The sequence below is a fragment of the Gopherus evgoodei genome, chromosome 4 (genome assembly GCF_007399415.2).
Source record: "Gopherus evgoodei ecotype Sinaloan lineage chromosome 4, rGopEvg1_v1.p, whole genome shotgun sequence".
NCBI classification, from domain to species: Eukaryota; Metazoa; Chordata; order Testudines; family Testudinidae; genus Gopherus; species Gopherus evgoodei.
Genome location: NC_044325.1, coordinates 49908423 through 49929832, shown reverse-complemented (window position 1 = coordinate 49929832; position 21410 = coordinate 49908423). Strand labels below are relative to the sequence as shown.

Genomic DNA, 21410 nt, shown 5'->3' with positions numbered 1-21410 from the left:
GTCTGACTGGTGCTAGTTGCTGGCTGTTTGACCAGGTGTGTGTTTGTTCAAAAAGTGTGGCTGTTTGACCATTTGGGTTGTTTGTTTGAACAGCATTTCATAGTCACTATCACTGTCCTGGTCAGGTGGTCGATAATAGATTCCTACTGTTATATTCTTATTAGAGCAGGGGTCGGCAACCTTTCAGAAGTGCTGTGCCGAGTCTTCATTCATTCACTCTAAGTTAAGGTTTCGTGTGCCAGTAATACATTTTAACGTTCTTAGAAGGTCTCTTTCTATAAGCCTATAATATATAACTAAACTATTGTTGTATGTAAAGTAAATAAGGTTTTTAAAATGTTTCAGAAGCTTCAATTAAAATTAAATAAAATGCAGAGCTCTCTAGACCAGTGGCCAGGACCAAGGCACTGTGAGTGCCACTGAAAATCAGCTCGCATGCCGCCTTCGGCACCCGTGCCATAGGTTGCCTACCCCTGTATTAGAGCATGGAATTACTATCCATAGAGATTCTATGGAACATGTGGATTCATTTAAGATTTTTACTTCATTTGATTCTACATTTTCTTTCACATACAGTGCCACTGCTCCCTCTCGCACAACCTGTTCTGTCCTTCCGATATATTTTATACCCCGGAATAATTGTGTCCCATTGATTGTCCCCACTCAATCAGGTTTCTGTGATGTCCATTATATCAATATCCTCCTTTAACACGAGGCACTCTTGTTCACCCATCTTATTATTTAGACTTCTAGCATTTGTGTACAAGCACTTTAAAAACTTGTCACTGTTTATTTCTCTGCTCTTTTCTGATGCGTTAGATTCTTTTTTATGTCATCCATCTGCACCCAGACCAGGAAACTCAAGAAGTGTGCTGCTTGGCTGGAGCTAGAATTCAGGCTGTGACAGATTGTCTGCCAAGACTGATCAAGCCTTTGGACCACTACCCCTTCCTGCTTCTTCACGTGGGCACCAATGATACTGCCAAGAATGACCTAGAGCAGGGGTCACTTCATACTATGTGGCTCTAGGAAGGAGGATAAAGGAGTTTGAGGCGCAAGTTGTCTTCTTGTCCATCCTTCCTGTTCAAGGAAAAGGCCCAGGTAGGGACCATCTAATTATGGAGATAAATGCATGGTTGTGCAGGTGATGTTGGAGAGAGGGCTTTGGATTCTTCGACCATGGGATGTTGTTCCAGGAAGAAAGATTGCTAAGAAAAGATGGGATCCACCTAACAAAGAGCATCTTCGCAGGCAGGCTTGCTAACCTAATGAGGAGGGCTTTAAATTAGGCTCACTGTGGGATGCAGACCTAAGCCCTGAGGGAAGTGGGGACGTGGGATACCAGGAAGAAACACAAGGAGGAGGGTGCAACAGGGGAGGCCTCCTGATTCATACTGAGAAAGTAGGGAAATCGGCTAGTTATCTTACATGCCTGTACACGAACACAAGAAGCCTGGGAAACCAGGAAGAACTGGAAGTCCTGACAGTCAAGGAACTATGATGTGATTTGAATAACAGAAACATGGTGGGGTAACTCACATGACTGGAGCACTGTCATGGATGGGTATAAACTGTTCAGGAAGGACAGTCGGGGGAGAAAAGGTAGAGGAATTGCACTGTATGTAAGTGAGCAGTAAAATTGCTTACAGCATCAGTATGAAACTGGAGAAAAGCCTGTTGAGAGTCTTTGGGTTAAGTTTAGAGGCTAGAGCAACAAGGATGATGTTGTGGTGGGCGTCTGCTATAGACCACCAGACCAGGAGGATGAGATAGACGAGGCTTTCCTCAGACAACTAACAGAAGTTTCCAGATCACAGGCCCTGGTTCTCATGGGGGACTTCATCACCCTGACATCTGCTGGGAGAGCAATACAACAGTGCACAGACAATCCAGGAAATTTTTGTAGCATGTTCGGTACAACTTCCCAGTGCAAGTGCTGGAGGAACCAACTAGAGGCCGTGCTCCTCTTGATCTGCTGCTCATAAACAGGGAAGAATTGGTAGAGGAAGTAGAAATGGGTGGCAACCTGGGCAGCAGTGACCATGAGATAGTCGAGTTCAGGATCCTGATGTAAGGAAGAAAGGAGAGCAGCAGAATACGGACACTGGACTTCAGAAAAGCAGATTTTTGACTCCCTCAGTGAACTGACGGGCAGTCATGGGCTAACATGAGGGGGAAAGGAGTTCAGGAGAGCTGGCTGTATTTTAAAGAAGCCTTATTGAGGGCAGAGGAACAAACTATCTCAATGTGCAGAAAGAATAGCAAAATATGGCAGGCAACCAGCTTGGCTTAACAGGGAAATCTTCGGTGAGCTTAAACACAAAAAGGAACCTTATAAGAAGTGGAAACTAGGACAGATGACTAGGGAGGAGTATAAAAATATTGCTAAAGCATGCAGGGGTGTAATCAGGAAGGCCAAAGCAAAATTAGAGTTGCATCTAGCAAGGAATGTGAAGGGTAAGAAGAAGGGTTTCTACTGTTATGTTAGCAACAAAAAGGTGGTCGGGGAAGGTGTGGGATCCTTACTGAATAGGGGAAGGCAACCTAGTGACAGATGACGTGGAAAAAGCTGAAGTACTCAATGCTTTTTTTGCCTTGGTCTTCACTGACAAGGTCAGCTCCCAGGTTGCTGCACTGGACAGCACTGTATGGGGAGGGGGGAGAAGCCCTCAGTGGTGAGGAGCCCTCAGGTTAAGGACTATTTAGAAAAGCAGGACATGCACAAGTCCATGGGGCAGGATGCAATGCATCCGAGGGTGCTGAGGGTGCTGGCTGATGGGATTGCAGAGCCATTGGCCGTTATCTTTAAAAACTCGTGGCCATCGGGGGAGGTCTCGGACAATTGGAAAAAGGCCAACATAGTGCCCATCTTTAAAAAAAGGATGGAGGAGAATCTGGGGAACTACAGGCCAGTCAGCCTCACCTCAGTCCCCAGAAAAATCATGGAGCATGTCCTCAAGGAATCCATTTTGAAGCACTTGGAGAGGAAGAAGATGATCAGGAACAGTCAACATGGATTCACTAAGGGCAAGTCAAGTCTGACCAGCTTGACTGCCTTCTATGATGAGATAACTGGTTCTGTGGATATGAGGGAAAGCTGTGGACATGATATACTTTGACTTTAGCAAAGTTTTTAATACGGTCTCCCACTGTATTCTTGCCAGCAAGTTAAAGTAGTATGGATTGGATGAATGGACTATAAGGTGGATAGAAAGCTGTCTGGATCGTTGGGCTCAATGGGTAGTGATCAATTGCTCAATGTCTAGCTGGCAGCTGGTATCAAGCGAAGTGCCCCAGAGATCAGTCCTGGGGTCAGTTTTGTTCAACATCTTCATTAATGATCTGGATGATGGGATGGATTGCACCCTCAGCAAGTTCACGGATGACACTAAGCTGAGGGGAGAGGTAGATATACTGGAGAGTAGGGAGGGATAGGGTCCAGAATGACCTAGACAAATGGAGGATTGAGCCAAAAGAAATCTGATGAGGTTCAACAAGGACAAATGCAGAGTCCTGTACTTAGAACGGAAGAATTCCATGCACTGCTACAGGCTGGAAACCGACTGCCTAAGTGGCAGTTCTGGGGATTACAGTGGATGAGAAGCTGGATATGAGTCAACAGCATGTTCTTGTTGCCAAGGAGGTTAACGGCATATTGGGCTGCATTAGTAGGAGCACTGCCAGCAGATCAAGCGAAGTGATTATTTGTCACTGGTGAGGTCACATCTGGAGTATTGCATCCAATTTTGGGCCCGCCACTACAGAAAGGATGTGGACAAATTGAGAAAGTCCAGTGGAGGGCAACAAAAATTATTAGGGGGCTGGGGCACATGTCTTATGAGGAGAGGCTGAGGGAACTGGGATTATTTAGTCTGCAGAAGAGCAGAGCGAGGGGGGGATTTGATAGCAGCCTTCAGCGACCTGAAGGGGGGTTCCAAAGAAGATGGAGCTCGGCTGTTCTCAGTGATGACAGAACAAGGAGCAATGGTCTCAAGTTGCAGTGGGGGAGGTCTGGGTTGGATATTATGAAAAACTTTTTCACTAGGAGGGTGGTGAAGCACTGGAATGGGTTACCTAGGGAGATGGTGGAATCTCCTTCCTTAGAGGTTTTTAAGGTCAGCTTGACAAAGCCCTGGTTGGGATAATTTAGTTGGGGTTGGTCCTACTTTGAGCAGGGGGTGGACTAGATGACCTCCTGAGGTCTCTTCTAACCCTAATCTTCTATGATTCTATTAATTTACTTTTGAGCAGTCACAAGCTACACAAACTTGCATAGTTTAGAACTTCTGGCGGTTTTTACTTGTCTAAAAAGGTACTACAGTAACAGCTTTACCCTCTACTGGCAAAGGAGGGTAACAATTTAAATTCAGTTTTCCTTTTAGTTTTCCCTTTAGATACACTTTTAGATTTGTATCTGGAATTTACATAATCCCCCTTCCAAAAATTCAGTTCCAGAGAGGGGGCACGAGGCCTGTGTCACTCCCCATCTCATCGATTCTGAGAAAGATAAGGCTTTGAGGTACAGTGGACATCATTTACAAATCTACAGAACTTTTCATGAAAACAAGTTCTTATTCATAATTCCAGTATTTGGGAGGAAGGTTTAAAAAAACAGCTTCTGGTGTTCAGTCAAATAGTAAGGAGATCGAAAGCCTGCCCCATAATTTTCATAAGAGAGAGACATATCCTTAAAGTTTTACTGGTCCCACCACTGACGTTATCAAAATAAGCCTTAGTATCAAAGCCTCCTACCTAATTCCTGAAGGGTCATTGCTGGGTTTTGTTTTCTCTCCTCTCCCACACACCATTTTTAACAGTTCCTTAAAATGAAAATCCACCAGAGCCAAAAAAGGATCTCTTATTAAAAAAAGTGTTATTTGGAGGTCTGAAGCAGGTTTTTACCAGCATTCCATTTTGCCAGTGACTGTATGCCTACTATGACCATTCCAGAGACAGCAATCTAAAATCTGAGAGAGGCAAAGACAACTTGATCAGAACATTTCTATTTTGAATAAGCATCTCTTGACCACAGCCAAAACTATTCAAATGATCATTTTGAAGTTTTAAATTTCCTTTGGATTGTTCTGAAGTAGTCAACTGCAATCATTTGATTCAACAGATCAGAGGAGTATCTAAAAATTTAAAAGTGGTCAATGGAAACTTAAAGGTAAATAATATAACTACAGTATCTTGCTACAGCTTCAGTTTCTCTTTCACATTCTGTCACATTGTTAAAACAAAATTAGATTATGCAAAGGCATCAGGAGTTATAATAATTTCCTGAGATCTAAAAGGAATGCAAAATGCATTAGCATTTTGTGCCACGAGACACACTAACAAGTACTAACAGGCTTAATAAAAGAATTTAACTAACTAACTTAATCTAAGAATTGGTATTATTTCACAACCATTGATCAAGTTGATCAGAATTTTCTATTATGCATTCCCTTGCTCCATTAACAACGCTGTCTGCAGATCACATCGCTAATGTACAGGCTTTGCAATATTTGACAAAGCAGGACTTGGATACTATCCAAAGGAGTAAATACAGTGCTAGAGTTGAGAATGGAAAACTGAGAGCATTAGGTCAGAGACAAAGTGGAGTCTGAATTTATCAGTTTTTTCAAAGGTCTGAATCTGTGGCTAGCATTAGCATTACTATTCCCTGGAAAGTATGAATGCAAGTGAGGAAATCTGGGTAACTAAATCACTGGAGAGGGAAGGAATTTGCAGCATACATTAAAGCAAATAGTACAAAAGGAAGTACTATAGATTCATGACTACGTACAGATTCCAAGAAAACTGTCTATGCTTAGAAATCTAAGTTCTTATTGACTAAAATAAGAACTCAGTATTGGAACACAGTATTTGGATACACAACGTCCCCGATTCCCATCTCTGGTAAACTAAAAGCTAAAATTTTACACCATTCCCAAAATATAAAGCATCTTTAGGACAAAGTGAAATGAGGACATTCAGGGCACCCCCCAGGTTTCTCTGTGTGACAGAGGTCCAATGGCAAATGATTCACTGTTTAATACAAGTAGCGCCTGTCTGAGACTTGATAAACTTTCCACACCACTCACTAGCACACCATTTTCATAGAGGTAGTATGTGAGGTCTCTACTGAAAGCTTGTAACCTATCGATAACCACTGCAAGATGTGTGTATGAGTAATATTTAAAGGAATAATGTAACTACAGTGAAAGTTATTCCTTACTGTCCTCAAGCAAAAGTGAGTCCCCAGGGAATAACATGCTCGGGGAGGGCCCATTAAAGTGGAAAGGAGCTGTCTCCCTTCCTGGCTAGCAGAGTACGTATTGTATTGCTCATCTGTCTACCTTTGCACCAACCCAGAAAAGTCAACGGAAAACCATCAAAGAAACTATAATCATGAAAGCCACTTGAAGTGAAAAAGGAACAACAGGACAGTGAAGGGATTGCCCTCTCTGTGAATAAAGACAAAAGACTGATTCAGTATGGGGGGAGTGGGGACGGGACAACACTAGACCCATTTCACTGAAGAGGTACCTTGATAAGCAGGGTTGCTTCATGAAAGACTGTGTCCTAGCTACTTGGAGCTAGCAAGCACTGTAAAAGACTGAACTTTGAGAATCTACTTTATTAGATAGGAAAGGTAACTATTAATAAGTTTAGGCCCTCGTTTCCATTTTATGATTTTGCTTCGTATGTATCCACTTGTTTCCATCACTCACACTTGTTCCTATTTGAATCTCTATTCTTTCTTAAGTTTCCTTTTGTTTTACTATAATTGAACTCAAGTGCTGTGTGTGATACATGAGTAGTGGCCTAACGTGACAATGGTAAACTGGGGGACACTGTTCCTTTGGGAACAGAGGATCTGGGATTTCTGTAGATATTCGGTAGTCAGAGGCTAGATACCACAAGGAGACACTTGGAAGGGACTTGGGAGCTGGGGTGTATCTACTGTCAACCTGCAGGACTGGTATAGCCCAGAGGAGAGTGCTTGAGTGGCTGACAGGCTGGCTGTGTGAGGGAACTAACATCCAGCTGACAGAAGAAAAACTTCCTTGCCCTGGAGGCAGAGCGTAACAAGGTGACTCTCAATCCTGGGTGCCCCAAGAAGCATCACACTCAAACCAATATAAAACAAGAATTTTTTAAAATTTAAATTTTTTTAGAAGGCTAACGGTGAATCCAGCCATAAGAATCTGATCCATAAGAATTGAGTGAAGGGTCCCACATATTCTAGTACATAAATACATATTGAGTTTAGTTTAAGATGGATGACAAAAGGACAAAGTAATGCAAAAAAGTTTACTTGAAAATTACATTTAAAAAAGCCATTTCCCCTCTCAGCATTAAAAAGGCATCCAATCTAAATTGTTTTACATCAAACTGAAATGTCCAAACCAATTTAAACAAAAAGTTGCATGGATGTACATTTTTAATAGATCTACACACATGCTTGAATTTCAAGTGTCTATGCCTAATTTCAGCCTAAAATATTCAAAACAGAGCCCCTCAGAAATAAGGTTTTAATGGAATCGGTGGCAAGTACAGACAACAGTAACAGTTGAATCACCTGTTCCTTCAGAATTCGCATTATTCAAGATAACTTTTCTGGAAAATTTCTTGGAATAAGACATTATAGCCAGTGTCTGCAGCTTTGTCAAAAGCAGTAAGCAATTATCTCCATAAAGACCAAAAAATAGTTGCTCAAAATGCATTTAAATGACATTTAAGGACAGTGCACTTAGGTTCTTTTGGGGGAAAATAATTCACCTCCTTAAAACCATTTAGCATGTTCAGTAAATTATCTGCAACTGAAGTTTCTTAGTCAACATCCTATGCTAGTGAACTAAAAGAAACCAAGGCTCAAAGGTATATTCAAGAATCTATACACAGATCTGGCCTCAGTGTCTTGCTCAGTGACAGACTTCCTGTATGAGCTTCAGGCATACTTTCATACCTCATTGGGAGGGGACTGAAAGGCTAAAATCCACTAATAATGGAGAAGGAAACTCAGATATTATGCTAATGAGAGTCATACAGGTACCTAGACAGATACTATCGGCAGCGATACTATAGTCAATGCATGAGATTTTCTATGGGATGGAAATGTTCAAAAAGAACTGAAGGCACTTAGGAGCACAAGTGCCATTCAAAGTCTGTGCCTGCACCCCTATTCTCCATAGTTTACAACTTTATAAAAGTTAGCCTTTCAGCTGAAGCTGCTCATACTTCATATCAGCACCGACTGAACTTTTTGGAGGGGGAAAGTAAATTACATAACTCAGAAATGACCAAACTGATCTTATCCAAGTATACACAACATGGAAAAACGGATTTAAATACCAATCAAAATAAGTTTTGATTACCTTAGCATGCTTCAGTTCCAATTCTGCAAGTTCCACTAGATTCTTTCGGAATGCAGCAACTCTTCTTGTTTTAAAGTCTACAAGTTCTGTAAAGTATAATTTGGGATTCCATTAAAAACAGTGTCAGTGCATTCAAGCATTACAACATTTTCCTCTTGGGATGGGGAGGAAAAAAAAAAAATCACAAGTTTAAGACTAAGACCAAAACTTGGGCTCAGAGCTATTGCAGCATTGTTAAGGTATGTCTATATTGCAATTAAAAACCTGCAGCTAGTCCGTGCCAGCTGGCTCAGGCTCAGAGTGTTTGAAGTAAAGGGCTATTTAATTATGGTGTAGACGTTTAGGCTCAGGCTGGACCCCGGGCTCTCAAACCCTATGAAGTGGGAGGCTGCAGCCCAAGCTCGACATCTATTCTGCAATTAAACAGTCACTTAGCCAAAGCCCCTTGATCCTGTGCCATCTGTCATGAGCCTGCTGTGCGTGTAACTGCAGTGTAGACATACTGTTAGAGAAGGAGCTATTTAAAATGTGATTGTGCTGGCTTCTCTTAATCATAATTTTCATATATGTAAAGCTCTTTTGGAGTCAGATAGCATGTGTCCCTTTAAAAAAAATTAAATATTAAATTTAAAATAGGGCTGTCGATTAATTACAGTTAAATCACGTGATTAACTCAAAAAATTTAATTGAGATTAAAAAAATTTATTGCGATTAATTGCAGTTTTAATTGCACTGTTATACAATAGAATACCAATTGAAATTTATTAAATATTTTGGATGTGTTTCTACATTTTCAAATATACTGATTTCTATTACAACACAGAATACAAATTGTACAGTACTCACTTTAAATATTTGTAATAAAAATTATATATGTGTTAAAATGATAAACAAACTAAATAGTATTTTTCAATTCACTTCATACAAGTACCATAGTACAATCTCTTTATCGTGAAAGCGCAGACTTTTTTCTTACATAACTGAACTCAAAAACAAAACAATGTAAAACTTTAGAGTCTGCAAGTCCACTCAGTCCTACCTCTTGTTCAGCAAATTGCTAAGTCAAACAAGTTTGTTTACATTTACGGGAGATAATGCTGCCCTCTTATTTATAATGTCACCTGAAAGTGAGAACAGGCGTTCGCATGGCACTTTTGTAGCCAGAATTGCAACGTATTTATGTGCCAGATACTCTAAAAATTCGTATGCCCCTTCATGCGTTGGCCACCATTCCAGAGGAAATGCTTCCATGCTGATGACGTGCGTTAAAAAAATAGTGTGTTAATTAAATTTGTGACTGAACTCCTTGGGGGAGAACTGTCTCTCTCCTGCTCTGTTTTACTGCATTTGCCATATATTTCATGTCATAGTCTCAGATGATGATCCAGCAAGTTGTTCATTTTAGAATGCTTTCACTGCAGATTTGACAAAACGCAAAGAAGGTACCAATATGAGATTTCTGAAGATAGCTACAACACCTCAACCCAAGATTTAAGAACGTGAAGTGCCTTCCAAAATCCGATCGGGATGGGGTGTGGAGCATGCTTTCAGAAATCTTAAAAGAGCAACACTCCAATGCAGAAACTACAAAACCCGAAACACCAAAAAAGAAAATCAACCTTCTGCTGGTGGTATCTGACTCGTATGATGAAAATGAACATGCATTGGTCTGCACTACTATGGATCGTTACTGAGCAGAACTCATCATAAGCATGGCCACATCCTCTGGAATGGTGGTTGAAGCATGAAGGGGCATACAAATATTTAGCATATCTGGCATGTAAATACCTTGCAACACTGGCTACAACAGTGCCATGCAAACGTCTGTTCTCACTTTCAGGTCACATTGTAAACCAGAAGCGGGCAGCATTATTTCCTGCAAATGTAAACAAACTTGTTTGAGTGACTGGCTGAACAAGAAGTAGGACTGAATGGACTTGTAGGCTCTAAAGTTTTACATTGTTTTATTTTTGAGTGCAGTAATTTTTTGTACATAATTCCACATTTGTAAGTTCAACTTTCATGATAAAGAGATTGCACTACAGTACTTGTATTAATTAAAAATACTATATTTTATTTTTACAGTGCAAATATTTATAATAAAAAATGAATATAATGTGAGCATTGTACACTTTGTATTGTGTACTGTAATTGAAATCAATATATTTGAAAAATTGGAAAACATTCAAAAATATTTATATAAGTAGTATTCTATTTTTTAACAGCGCAATTAATCGTAATTAATTTTTTTAATCACTTGACAGCCCTAATTTAAAGATTAAATTCATTCTTCTCTTCTCCCTTCATCACTTGCCCCAGAAACTTGACTTCACTCATGAGTGAAAGCAGGCAGGTGAAAAGTTCTGCAGAGAACACCAGAGCAAAATTAACTTGAAGAACAGCTCAGGCAGGTAGTCTAAAGACAATGTGCTTGCCAGAACACTTCAGGGGCTAACAGGATCTTTCTCCAAAGAGCCACTAACTTTGGCAGATTTACAAAGCCAAAGAATTTTAGCGACTTATGCGGATGGGGAAGCAAGGTGGGCTCCAGGGGCTAATTTAGGACAGGGGATGCTGACTGGGTCAGAAGACCACTTCCTCAAGCCAACTTTAACCCAAAGGGGGAAAAAGACTTGCAGAAAGGAGGCAGCACACTGAACAGTCTCTTCTCCAAAGGAGGAGCACCTTTCACCCACCAAAGCTGCTTCATTTGGGATAGAGCTCCAGTACTAGCATCCCCAGCAAAAAACTCCCCTCACTGGCTCCTCTGTTTCTGACCTATAACCACCTGCAATGAGATGTGGCAGTCAATGAAAATCAGCACTGAAGTGGCTAGGCAGAGTTGTGTAAGGCCATTTCAACAGAGCTTGACAAAATTATGTGTGTCTTCACTATCTGCAGTCAGTTACACTTTTGTGCATGTCAAAACAAGTGACAACTTAGTTACTTGTATCTTGATTTGAGGAAATTCAGCCATTTAAGCATCATATTGGTACGAGAAAGACCATTAGTCTTTAATATTGATGGAAAATACTGTTAAATGTCCTCAGATAAGTCACAAATAAATACAGATTAAAAACAGAGAAAATTCAGAGCAGTAAACATATTCTAAATGTCTGAAAAATTGAGGCTATTCAAGAAAACAGATTTTTTTAAAAGTGCAAATATAATGTGTGATCAAAGATTGCTCAAATACCTTGTTTTGCTGATTCAGATATTTTTTCAAATTTCTGACAACATACTTGCTGAGTAGTTTCAGCTTGCAGCACATCTTTATTTTTTGCTCTTGCTTTATCCAATGCCTTATTAGCATTTTCATAATCCACTAGTGACCTAGATCTTCTATATAGGAGATCCTGCAAAAACGAAGTATAAGACTGTATAAAATCTACAATTACCTACTGTTCGATATCTTCAATTTTAGCCCTAGATCAGAGCATAGACTACCTTGTTTTTTCAAGATTTTCATTTTATTCCCGCTTGTTAAGATTATTCTAACTTTAGTCATGTGAATATAGAAGAACAGATTCTCCCACCCCAGCAACAAAAAAGAACATAAAAATTCCCACATCAGATCAGACAAGTGATCTCATCTAGTCCAATATTCTGTCTGACAGTGGCAAACACTAGAAGCTTCAAAGGATGTTGCAAGAAACTTAGAAGAAGGCAGGTATGGGGAATTCCATGTCCTCCCAGAAGATCAGAATCAGACTACTGTTTAGAAATAGTACTAGCCTTCTGTATTAAAAAATGTCAACAGCATCCATCATCACCACTACCTTTTTCTGAATGTGGACAATTTTGTAAACTGCTTCTTCAAACTGTTAGAAGGAAAACAGTTTCTTCCCACACAAAGCAAACAGTTTTGGAACCAACTTTGCTTATAATAAAGTTTTATTTAAATTTGTTGTTTTAATTTAAGTGATTTTAGAGTATATGAAACAGTTGTCAAACTGTATGACTAATTAAGCACAACAGTTAGAATAGTTTGTGAATTATAAGTAGTTTAGAGAATTTTTCAAAGTCACTCTTTCATTGCTTCTAAATCCACAAATGATATTTAGCCTTGCAGATAGGAACAAACAAAATTTGACCACAATTTTCTTAAGAGTGAAGATCCAATGTCATACTGGGGGAAGAGGGCAAAAATTAACAGGCTGGAGATTTTAGTATTTAGTATTCCTCATCCACCGAATTAATGTAATTTACATTCACTTAGGTGATCCCTAAATACTCTTTCCAGTAGTGCACTACCTCATTGAACATAAAGCACAAATTCACCTTAGCAGCTTGCGATTCCCTTAAATAATATTTCAGAAGGTCAGAAAGCTTAAGGTCTTCATCTGCAGATACCCGTGCTTCTATTTTCTAGAAGGGGGGGAAAAAAAAGTGATATACCCTTCTCAAAACATCTGGACTCCAATTTTTCATTTGTTTGATGCAAGTACAGGTGCAAATACTCGCAAAGCAACAGTGCATGATGCACACAGATATTACCACTTTCAAAAAATTAAACAATCAAGGTTTTTAGCATAATGTGCTAGTTATGCCTGTTTATAGGAATGCGCTAGGTATGCCTGTTTGTCTTATAGGAAGCCAGTTTTTAACAGGGACTCTGTTCCCACTTTCAATGGCATTTATTGTATACTGAAAAAGGTAGAGAAGTTCACATAGCCTCAGAGGAAAATACACAGTCTCATCATATGATCTGAACAGAACATAAAAATTCTGTCTTAACTCCATATCAGCTATTCAAGTGCAGATACTCTTCAAAGAGACCAATTTCACTGTATGAACTGTCTGGAAAGATCAACCAGTTCTGTACAGTTGCTGGCACCTACCTTCATCTCCGACATCTACAGTGTTAAAATGTTATTCCAGTAACACATCCAGCTTTGACCAAATCAGTAACTGTGTTCAAAAGGTGCACTCATGAAGTTGAATCTCAGTGATGAGAAGGCAATAAACTGATTCAACAGTCTTTGAATAAAATATGTACCTAATACATTATTGCTGTACCCGTATGTAGTTAAACAGAACAGGGTAAATCATTTATCTAAAGAAACATTCCTGATTCAGAAAGTCTTCATTATTCCATGTCTGCATAAACCAATAGGTTTTAAAATATTCATGTTTACTAGCTATTTACATAACTAATTTGCTGACCTCTCAAATGATTGTTGACCAAGGTCCTAACTCAATATTTTTAAATTTTCCCTTTCCATTAGTGTCCTTTCCACTCAATCTACTGCATTATACTCTTACTCCTGATGGCTTTCTCATGGGATAGTATAACTTGGAGGCAATCTTCCTGTATGCTCCTTCAAGTGCAAGTCTTTTAAAATCACTTCTGTTGCAGTAATAGACAAAAAAAACTTTTGAGCACTTAACATTTTGGAGGACTAGCTCCCCTTACTTGGCAAAATTAATGTCAGGCCAAAAGGTACATAAACCAAATTCTTTGAAGAGCTCTGTGTAAACTTGTCCCTTTCACCAACAAGTGGTCCAATAAATATTACCTCAACCTCTCTTTTACCCTTTCACACAGTCTACAAAGTCATTTTTAATGTAGTTTTATTTAAAGACTAAACATTTACTTTAAAAAGCAGTTTGAAAATCCTATCACACTATCTTCCTCCTCACCACTGCCCAATGCTCAAATACTTATCATAAAAAACTTAAGCTGATCAAAATACCACTGACTCCAAGATACTAATTGTCAGTATCATAGCACACACTGAGATATATTATTACAAACAGAAGTTTACATCTAAAAATTGATTTAATGATACATACCCTTGTTTTGTCAAATAACTCTGATACCTTCAGAAAAAACCTGGGAACGAAACAGATACGTATTATGACTTTAATGGTTTTCAGTTCAATTGCCAATCAATGATCGAAATAACCTGATCACAAAACCAAGATTTGGTACTGCAACTGGTGTATAGCATCACCAGAACTGAGGTGAATTGACAAATATCTGTACGTTAACTTCATACATACCTCCTTCCTGCAATAATGCCAAGGACATGGTTAAGCCTTAACATGATATGGTTAAGCCTTCGTTTTCACAAGCAAGTTTCATAGAACATTTTTTTAAATTGCCTATGTTTAAGTGTGCAGAGTCCCAAGAGTACAATTTAGTTCAGAGTATCAAAAGACCATTCAATATATTGGACACAATTACCAAAAGCTTGAGTGAGCACAGGTCTCCATGTGGATGCATACTTCTTGTTTTCAACTCTAGGGAAAGAATGGGGATCCACAACGATGCCACTTTTCATGATCACTCTGCTGTGACTATGACAAAGCGTGCATATATCCAGATCTTAGACGTGCTCTTGTCATGCCTTACAATCTGCTTGCTGTGCATATGGGGAATGGTAAGGTAAGAGAAAGAAACTATTCTTTTGGATGTTATTCTTTCTTATGGACTCAATCCATTCTGATAATGGAATAGACATCAACCCTGGGTAGCAATCTGTCCCATAATTTAATCACTTTTAACAATAAAAATCTTACTTGCACATATCTGTGGAGTCCTGTGTTCCTAATGTATATAATGAAGAACCAATTCTATTACAGTCATCTGCAACACCTAGAAAGAAAAAAAGGACTTAAGACTGAATATTTCACTCTACTCTTGTATGAATATTATTTCAAGAAGCACAAGTTTTTTCTTCAAAACTGGATGCTTTTCTAAAAGGAATGCTCTAGTTCAACCAGGAGTTATGGACTTGATGCAGGAATTACAAGATGAAATTCTGGGAAGCAGCAGCCCCAGCACCCTAGCTCCATGCATTGCCTCCACTCCACCCCAAACTCCGGTTCTGCAGCTCCCATTCGCTGGGAACTGCAGCCAATGGGAGCCGCAGGGGTGGTGCCTGGCTGCCAGGAGAGCCAGCATGTGGAGCTAGGGAAGCCCCCTCCAGGTAAGCAGCAGCTCCAACCCCAAGCCCACCCACACCCAAACTCCTGCTGCCCCAAGACTGCCCCAGCAGCAGCCAATGCAACTGACTCAGGGGCACCCAAGCTGCTCAGGTGGCTACTGGGCCAGCCACACAGGGCTGCTGCAGAAGTCACAGACTCTGTGACTTCCGTGAAAAACACAATATACCATGGTGTGGACACAGCCTGCTTTTCACTGCAGCATGTAGCTACACCTACCCTACATGCCCTCACGAGTGGTGTGCCTTTCAGCTTTCAGATATTTGAGAAAACTGGAAATTTCTTAACTCACTTTACCTTAGGAATATAAGGAAGTTAATATTCTTGTTCTGATGGTACTTCATCACAATAGATTACAAAAAAGATACAAAAAGTTTGTAGCATAGACCTTGTTTTAACAGATTGTTTTTTGGACCAACTTCCCTCTGACTCCCTATTGTATATCAGCCTGTGGAACTACTATAATAGCTTATATAGCAGAGTCATAGTAGGAAATTATTTATTTTAATCAGTCTAAATCAGTGGTTCTCAAACTTTTTTTTTCACGGACCACTTGAAAATTGCTGAGGGTCTCGGCGGACCATTTAATGATCCTTCCAAATGTTGTTTGTACCATTAGCTAACTATTGTAAAGTGATTTGGATAAAAGCACTACATAAAAAAAAATAAAAAAAAATTTGTTCTACAAATAAAAGCACACAACTCATATTTTAGTATCAGTTGTCTTACCTTTCTAATGTAATGGATGTGCCTCTCTCCCCCGCCACTGCAGCCCATGAGCTGGGGCTGGGAAGGAGGGAGGGGTCTCTCCTGCCATAGCAGCCACAGAGGTGAGGCTGGGGAGGAGGGCCGTCTCTACCTGGCAGCTGAAGCCCTGGAGCTGGGGAAAGTTGCCTCTTTCTCTGACCACCACAGCCCTGCATGTCCTAAATTCTCCCCATCCCCTCTTCTCACCCCACTGCCCCCTCCCACCTACCCCCTATTCTCCCCAAGGCCATCACCTCACCTTACATGTGTGTCTTCTCCAGGGTCCAGGTACCTAATTCGTGGAGCCATGCCTGTGTTGCTACACTAATTAGGAGGGTGGCCCTTCATTCTCTCATATGCAGCCACCTAGGTGTGCACCTGAAAGGGAACTATCTGTGGACCACCTGAACGGAGATCACAGACCACTGGTGGTCCGTGGACCACAGATTGAGAACCTCTGGTCTAAATGATATTTTAATGTAACTTAACAGCTGGAAGTGAGACATGACAACTCCTTGCGACACTCCAGCTCTCTGAGGATCATTAGTAAGCACTCCACAGACCACGCTTGAGAATCTCTGCAAGATTCCTGTGGTCCATACTTTACTTCCCTAGAAAGAACTCTGAAGGAAACCATCAGTCCCCAGGCTCCGTTTGATTGGACTGGCCACTACGATACCTCAGAATGTTTAGAGCCATGTGTTTCTCAACCATTAGGATCAATGAAACTGTGATCTCTTGAGTTTAGTCAGTCTCTTGCTACCAGACCCTCATATTTTTGTGGTACATTGGAAATAAAAAACAGGAGAGTTACAGATCCTGTCCTGGTCCTAGTCAGATAATACCCAAGGGTATTCCTGATGTCATCTAGTATGGCATCTAACCTCCGCTAGACGTGAATAAATTTTAGGGAAAAAATACAAGAAAGTTAAGGGTCTGGTTAAAATAGAAACCTGAAACCACTTTAGACAGGAATTTGTAGTGAGGACACAGGGCCATTCTTACAGAACATAAGTCACAAGGGCCTGGCTCTCACTAGAATCTGGGCTGATAATGCAGCTATGCAGAATGCAATCTTCAGAGAAATTGTACGAAGACTGTCTGACAGGAGTTTGAACCAGGGCCTCCACTAGCTTCATAAGTACCAGTTTCAGATCCCATTAACAAAGGTGGTTCACACAGAAGAAGGAATACATGGAGTAAGTCTCTGGCAAACTGCATTACTGCAGGGTCAGTAAAGATCAACAGTCCATGCATTAGAGGGTGGAAAGTTGAAATGGCAAACAGATGAAGGGTGGTAGCTCATATTTTTAACATATATGTAGCAGAAGACCCAAAACCAGAAGTAATGGAAGGCCATTTCGGATCTACTCTTTTCTGACTTGCTCTGAAGGAAAATCCCTTCCATTTCATCAAGTAGGTTTTCCTGGTCAATGCTTCCTGTTTTCCAATATAACCTCTTGACTTTGACAAAATACTCAATCTAGTGTTCCCAGAAATCCAGACATCTAGCTGTCAGCCTAAGAAGAGAATCAGAATCTGGGTGAAGAATCTTGTCCTGATTCTGAGACAAAAGTTCTGGTAAACTGGGATGCAAGATTTGCAGTTCAGTTCTCACTTCTAGGGCAATGGAGAACTGAAATTGCATAAAACTCAGGCTGGGACTAACAGCACCATCTTGGGTTGCAAATCTCAAACAGTGTGCTGAGGTAAGCACCTCAACATACTCCACAGATGTCAATTACTATTACCAAGGGAGGCATATGGAATTGTCCTCTAGCAAGAAAGCTTTCATAGCTGTGAAAGCTCAGAAATCCAATCCCTATCTTTGTGCTGGGATTGGAAAGGACTTTGTTTATGTGAATTCCCAAGAACACTGTGCACCTTCCCTAGGGCAGAAGACACTCCCTATGGAGACTGGGCTCTTATAAGCCAATCACAGTTACAGCAAAAACAGATGTCCTTTCCCCAGTTCTTCCCTGAGAAAGTGCTACTTTGAGCTACTGCAGAGGTGCGGCTGTCACCAATCTTCACATCTTTAACCTGTGCAAAAACGGGGACTTCACCCACTTTTGCCAGGTCTGTAAGCAGTCACTTCTTGCAAAGGATCTTTGACATTAAAGTGCCCTTTTAATGAAGATTCTGCCAGACTCCACAGCTTGTGCCTTAAGAATCTCTTCCAACAGCAGTTTAAAGATGACCCTCCTAATCTTTTCAGGTTTCATAGGAGAAAGCAAGATAGATCCAACATCTATTCAAATTGTGACCGTCTCCCAGTTACCAGACATTGCACATAACCCTCAGTGACCAGCGTCAAAGTGTTTTATGAAGCGCAAGACTTGAAAGGCCTGCCTTTCTAGTCACTTCACCATGGTGCCATTGTGTCAGCAGACCCTAACAAAAGGGAAAGAAAAACAAAGATAAAAGAGAACTGTATTGAAAAAGGATGGTATGGCAATGCAAAAGAGCTGAGCCCAGATGACACTTGAAAAAAATATGCGAACACTGGGGGGAAAAGTGCTACTCTAAAAAAAATCTTATTTAATTTTTCACAAACAAAAATCCCTAGAGAAGATAAGGACAAACCAACTCAGCGAGGCATGCGTCAAGAACACTGAGCTATGCCAGCTCACTGCTCTTTTAGCAGTCTGAAGGACACAGGTGGGTCTATGCCTGCTTGTATGCCCTTGGAATTCACTGAGTGGAAGAAGGTGGGTGCACACACATGGCCCCAACAGACACTGCTTACTAGAAGTTTCCGAGCTGATTAATACCAATGGCACCTTCCACGACTGAAGCTGGGCAACTGAGGAATAAGACATTTATTTCTTTCCTGAACTTAAGGTCACCAATAGTCCCCAAATTTTGGCATGCCAAAATTTCACAAACCTCTCCACTCCCCTGACATATTATGACTGCCTCTTTTGGTTGAAGAAGCATAGATGAGTTTGAGGTTGAGTAAAGAAATTTAATTTCTTGTGTGGCATGAATTGAACCGAGGTAACTGAAGGCAGATCTAAAGTTCTCCCAACTAGAACAGGTTTGTGACAGAATTCATTCATAAATGTAGCTGTACCACCCACCTCTGCACTTTAAAATTCATAAAATTTAACTAAAGGTTAAATACATGTTTCAGTTATCCCCAAAAGAGATGTTCTGAAGAATCACACTGTCTCCAGTGTAAAAGCAAATTATTCTAATTCCAACTGGTCTAGTACAGCATTAGCCATGGGGAAAATGGCACTCTTGGCAGACTTGTGTTTAAGTGCCACAGGCCCCTACTGCCTCCCCAAATCCGCCATTCATTGCCCTGGCCCCCATGGCTTCCCTGCCCTACTCCCCATTACCTCAGCCCCCACTGCCTCCCCAGGCCTCACTGCATCCCCCCACAATTGCCCCAAGTTCCCTTCCATGACTTTGCACTCCAGGCCAGCTCTGCTCCTTGCCTCTTGACCATGGCGCCCACCCAGGCATTAGTTACACCCAGAGATATGTTATTCCAAGATCTGATTAGTCTTTGGTCCACCAATGGCTGTTAGCCAGGATGGGCAAGGATGGTGTCCCTAGCCTCTGTTTGCCAGAAGCTGGGAATGGGCAATGGAATGGATCACTTGATGAATACTTGTTCTGTTCATTCCCTCTGGGGCACCTGGGATTGGCCACTGTCGGAAGAGAGGATACTGCCCCAGATGGACCTTTGGTCTGACCCAGTAAGGCCACTCTTATGTTTACTTCTCCTTGCATAAAGACATTTGTACTCCCTGAGAATTTTACTCTTCCTTGCATGTGAGGCAAGTTATCAATGGAAGGTCACTGCCAATCACAAAGAATTACAAAGTTTTCTAGTGTGTGCTACAACTAATGGGGCTCCCCCCAACCCCAGAGAACAGAAACTCACTTTTGTGTGATCTTGTCATTTTATCAGATTTGCCAGAAGCATCTTTGACTCGGTTATGGTATTCTACAAGGAATGTTCTTTCGTGTTCAAAAAAGTCATCTACATCCTAAAAGACAAAACAGCATTTAGAACACAGATTCAGCTGTCTATAATAATGACATAAAATTTAGTATACAAGCATGACTGTGTACAATTAAATACTTTAAATACGTGTAAGTGAACTCTGTACTTATTTTGTACAACACCCTATATGAAAGTCAGTTTCTACTTCACTTACCTGCCAAGTCCCGCAAGATTTGCTGTTTGCCTGCAATGTTTTAGACTTTATGATAATAGGTGTTGCACCTACTTAGAATCCTGGCTCTATGATAATAGGTAATATACCTACCTAGAATCCTGAACACATAGTTAGCAGATAGATGAAAGAAAAACTGATTTTTAGATGTGGTGTTTTATAATGCATTTGTAATTTACTAGGGCAGTTGTAATAAGTACCTTCCATCTCTAAGTCACCAATTCTATTATGACTCAAACCAGCAGTGAAGGAGAGGGAGAAGTTTTATTACCATTCATCTGGCTAGTAAAATAGTTAGATATCTAGTCTCAGCTGCAGTATTGCATCCAGTTCTGGGCACCACACTTTGGGAAAGATGTGGACAAATTAGACAAAGTCCAGAGAGAGCAACACAAATGATTAAAGATCTAGAAAACATTAGTTACAAGGAAAGATTAAAAACTGAGTTTGTTTTGTCTGGAGAAGAGAAGACTGAGGGGGGACACATGATAACAGTCTTCAAGTATGAAAAGGCTGTTATAAAGAGGAGGGTGATAAACTATTCTCCTTAACCACTGAAGACAGGACAAGAAGTAATGGGCTTAAATTGCAGCTAAAGAGATTTAGATTAGACAGTAGAAAAAACTTCCTAACAGTAAGGGTAGTTAAGGCTGGAGAAGGGATAAAACAGTGAACGCCCTCCCTGTGAAGCAGCCAGATAGTTCTGGAAGGTGATTGGGGTAGGAGTGGGAGGAGATCCAAAGCCTCTTTCCAGCAGGTAGACATGCACCTTTAAGGGCTTGTCTTCAATGCCAGAGTAAGTCGACCCAAGCTATGTAGCTGTAGTTAACATAGCTTAGGTCAACTTACCCCGGGGTCTTCACTGCACTGCATTGACAGAAGACAATCTCCGGTCAACTTACCTTATTCTTCTCTGAGAGCTGGCATACTGGGGTCGACTGGAGAGCGTGCCACCATTGATTTAGCAGGTCTTCACTAGACCCATTAAATCGACACCTGCTGCGTCGATTGCGGCAGCGTCAATCTCCCCATAGTGAAGACAAGCCCTAAGATTACAATTCCTACTATCCAGAAGAGAATAATATGAATGATGGAACCTCCAGAAAGGGTCCCAAGATAGCACGCTTCTCAGTAGCTACTGTTGCAAGGGGCTAGG

The 21410-nt window shown here is 40.7% G+C and overlaps 1 protein-coding gene across 1 annotated transcript in view; it reads right to left on the bottom strand.

Moving 5' to 3' along the window:
• SNX6 (sorting nexin 6) overlaps positions 1 to 21410 on the bottom strand; it is a 49258-nt gene that overhangs the window by 4871 nt on the left and 22977 nt on the right. Inside the window, exons 9-14 of the mRNA XM_030559989.1 lie at positions 19960 to 20065; positions 14889 to 14964; positions 14160 to 14199; positions 12645 to 12731; positions 11560 to 11719; positions 8364 to 8449 (exon numbers count right to left, since the gene is read on the bottom strand). Coding sequence (XP_030415849.1) covers positions 8364 to 8449; positions 11560 to 11719; positions 12645 to 12731; positions 14160 to 14199; positions 14889 to 14964; positions 19960 to 20065 — 555 coding nt within the window. The remainder of the gene's footprint in view (positions 1 to 8363; positions 8450 to 11559; positions 11720 to 12644; positions 12732 to 14159; positions 14200 to 14888; positions 14965 to 19959; positions 20066 to 21410) is intronic.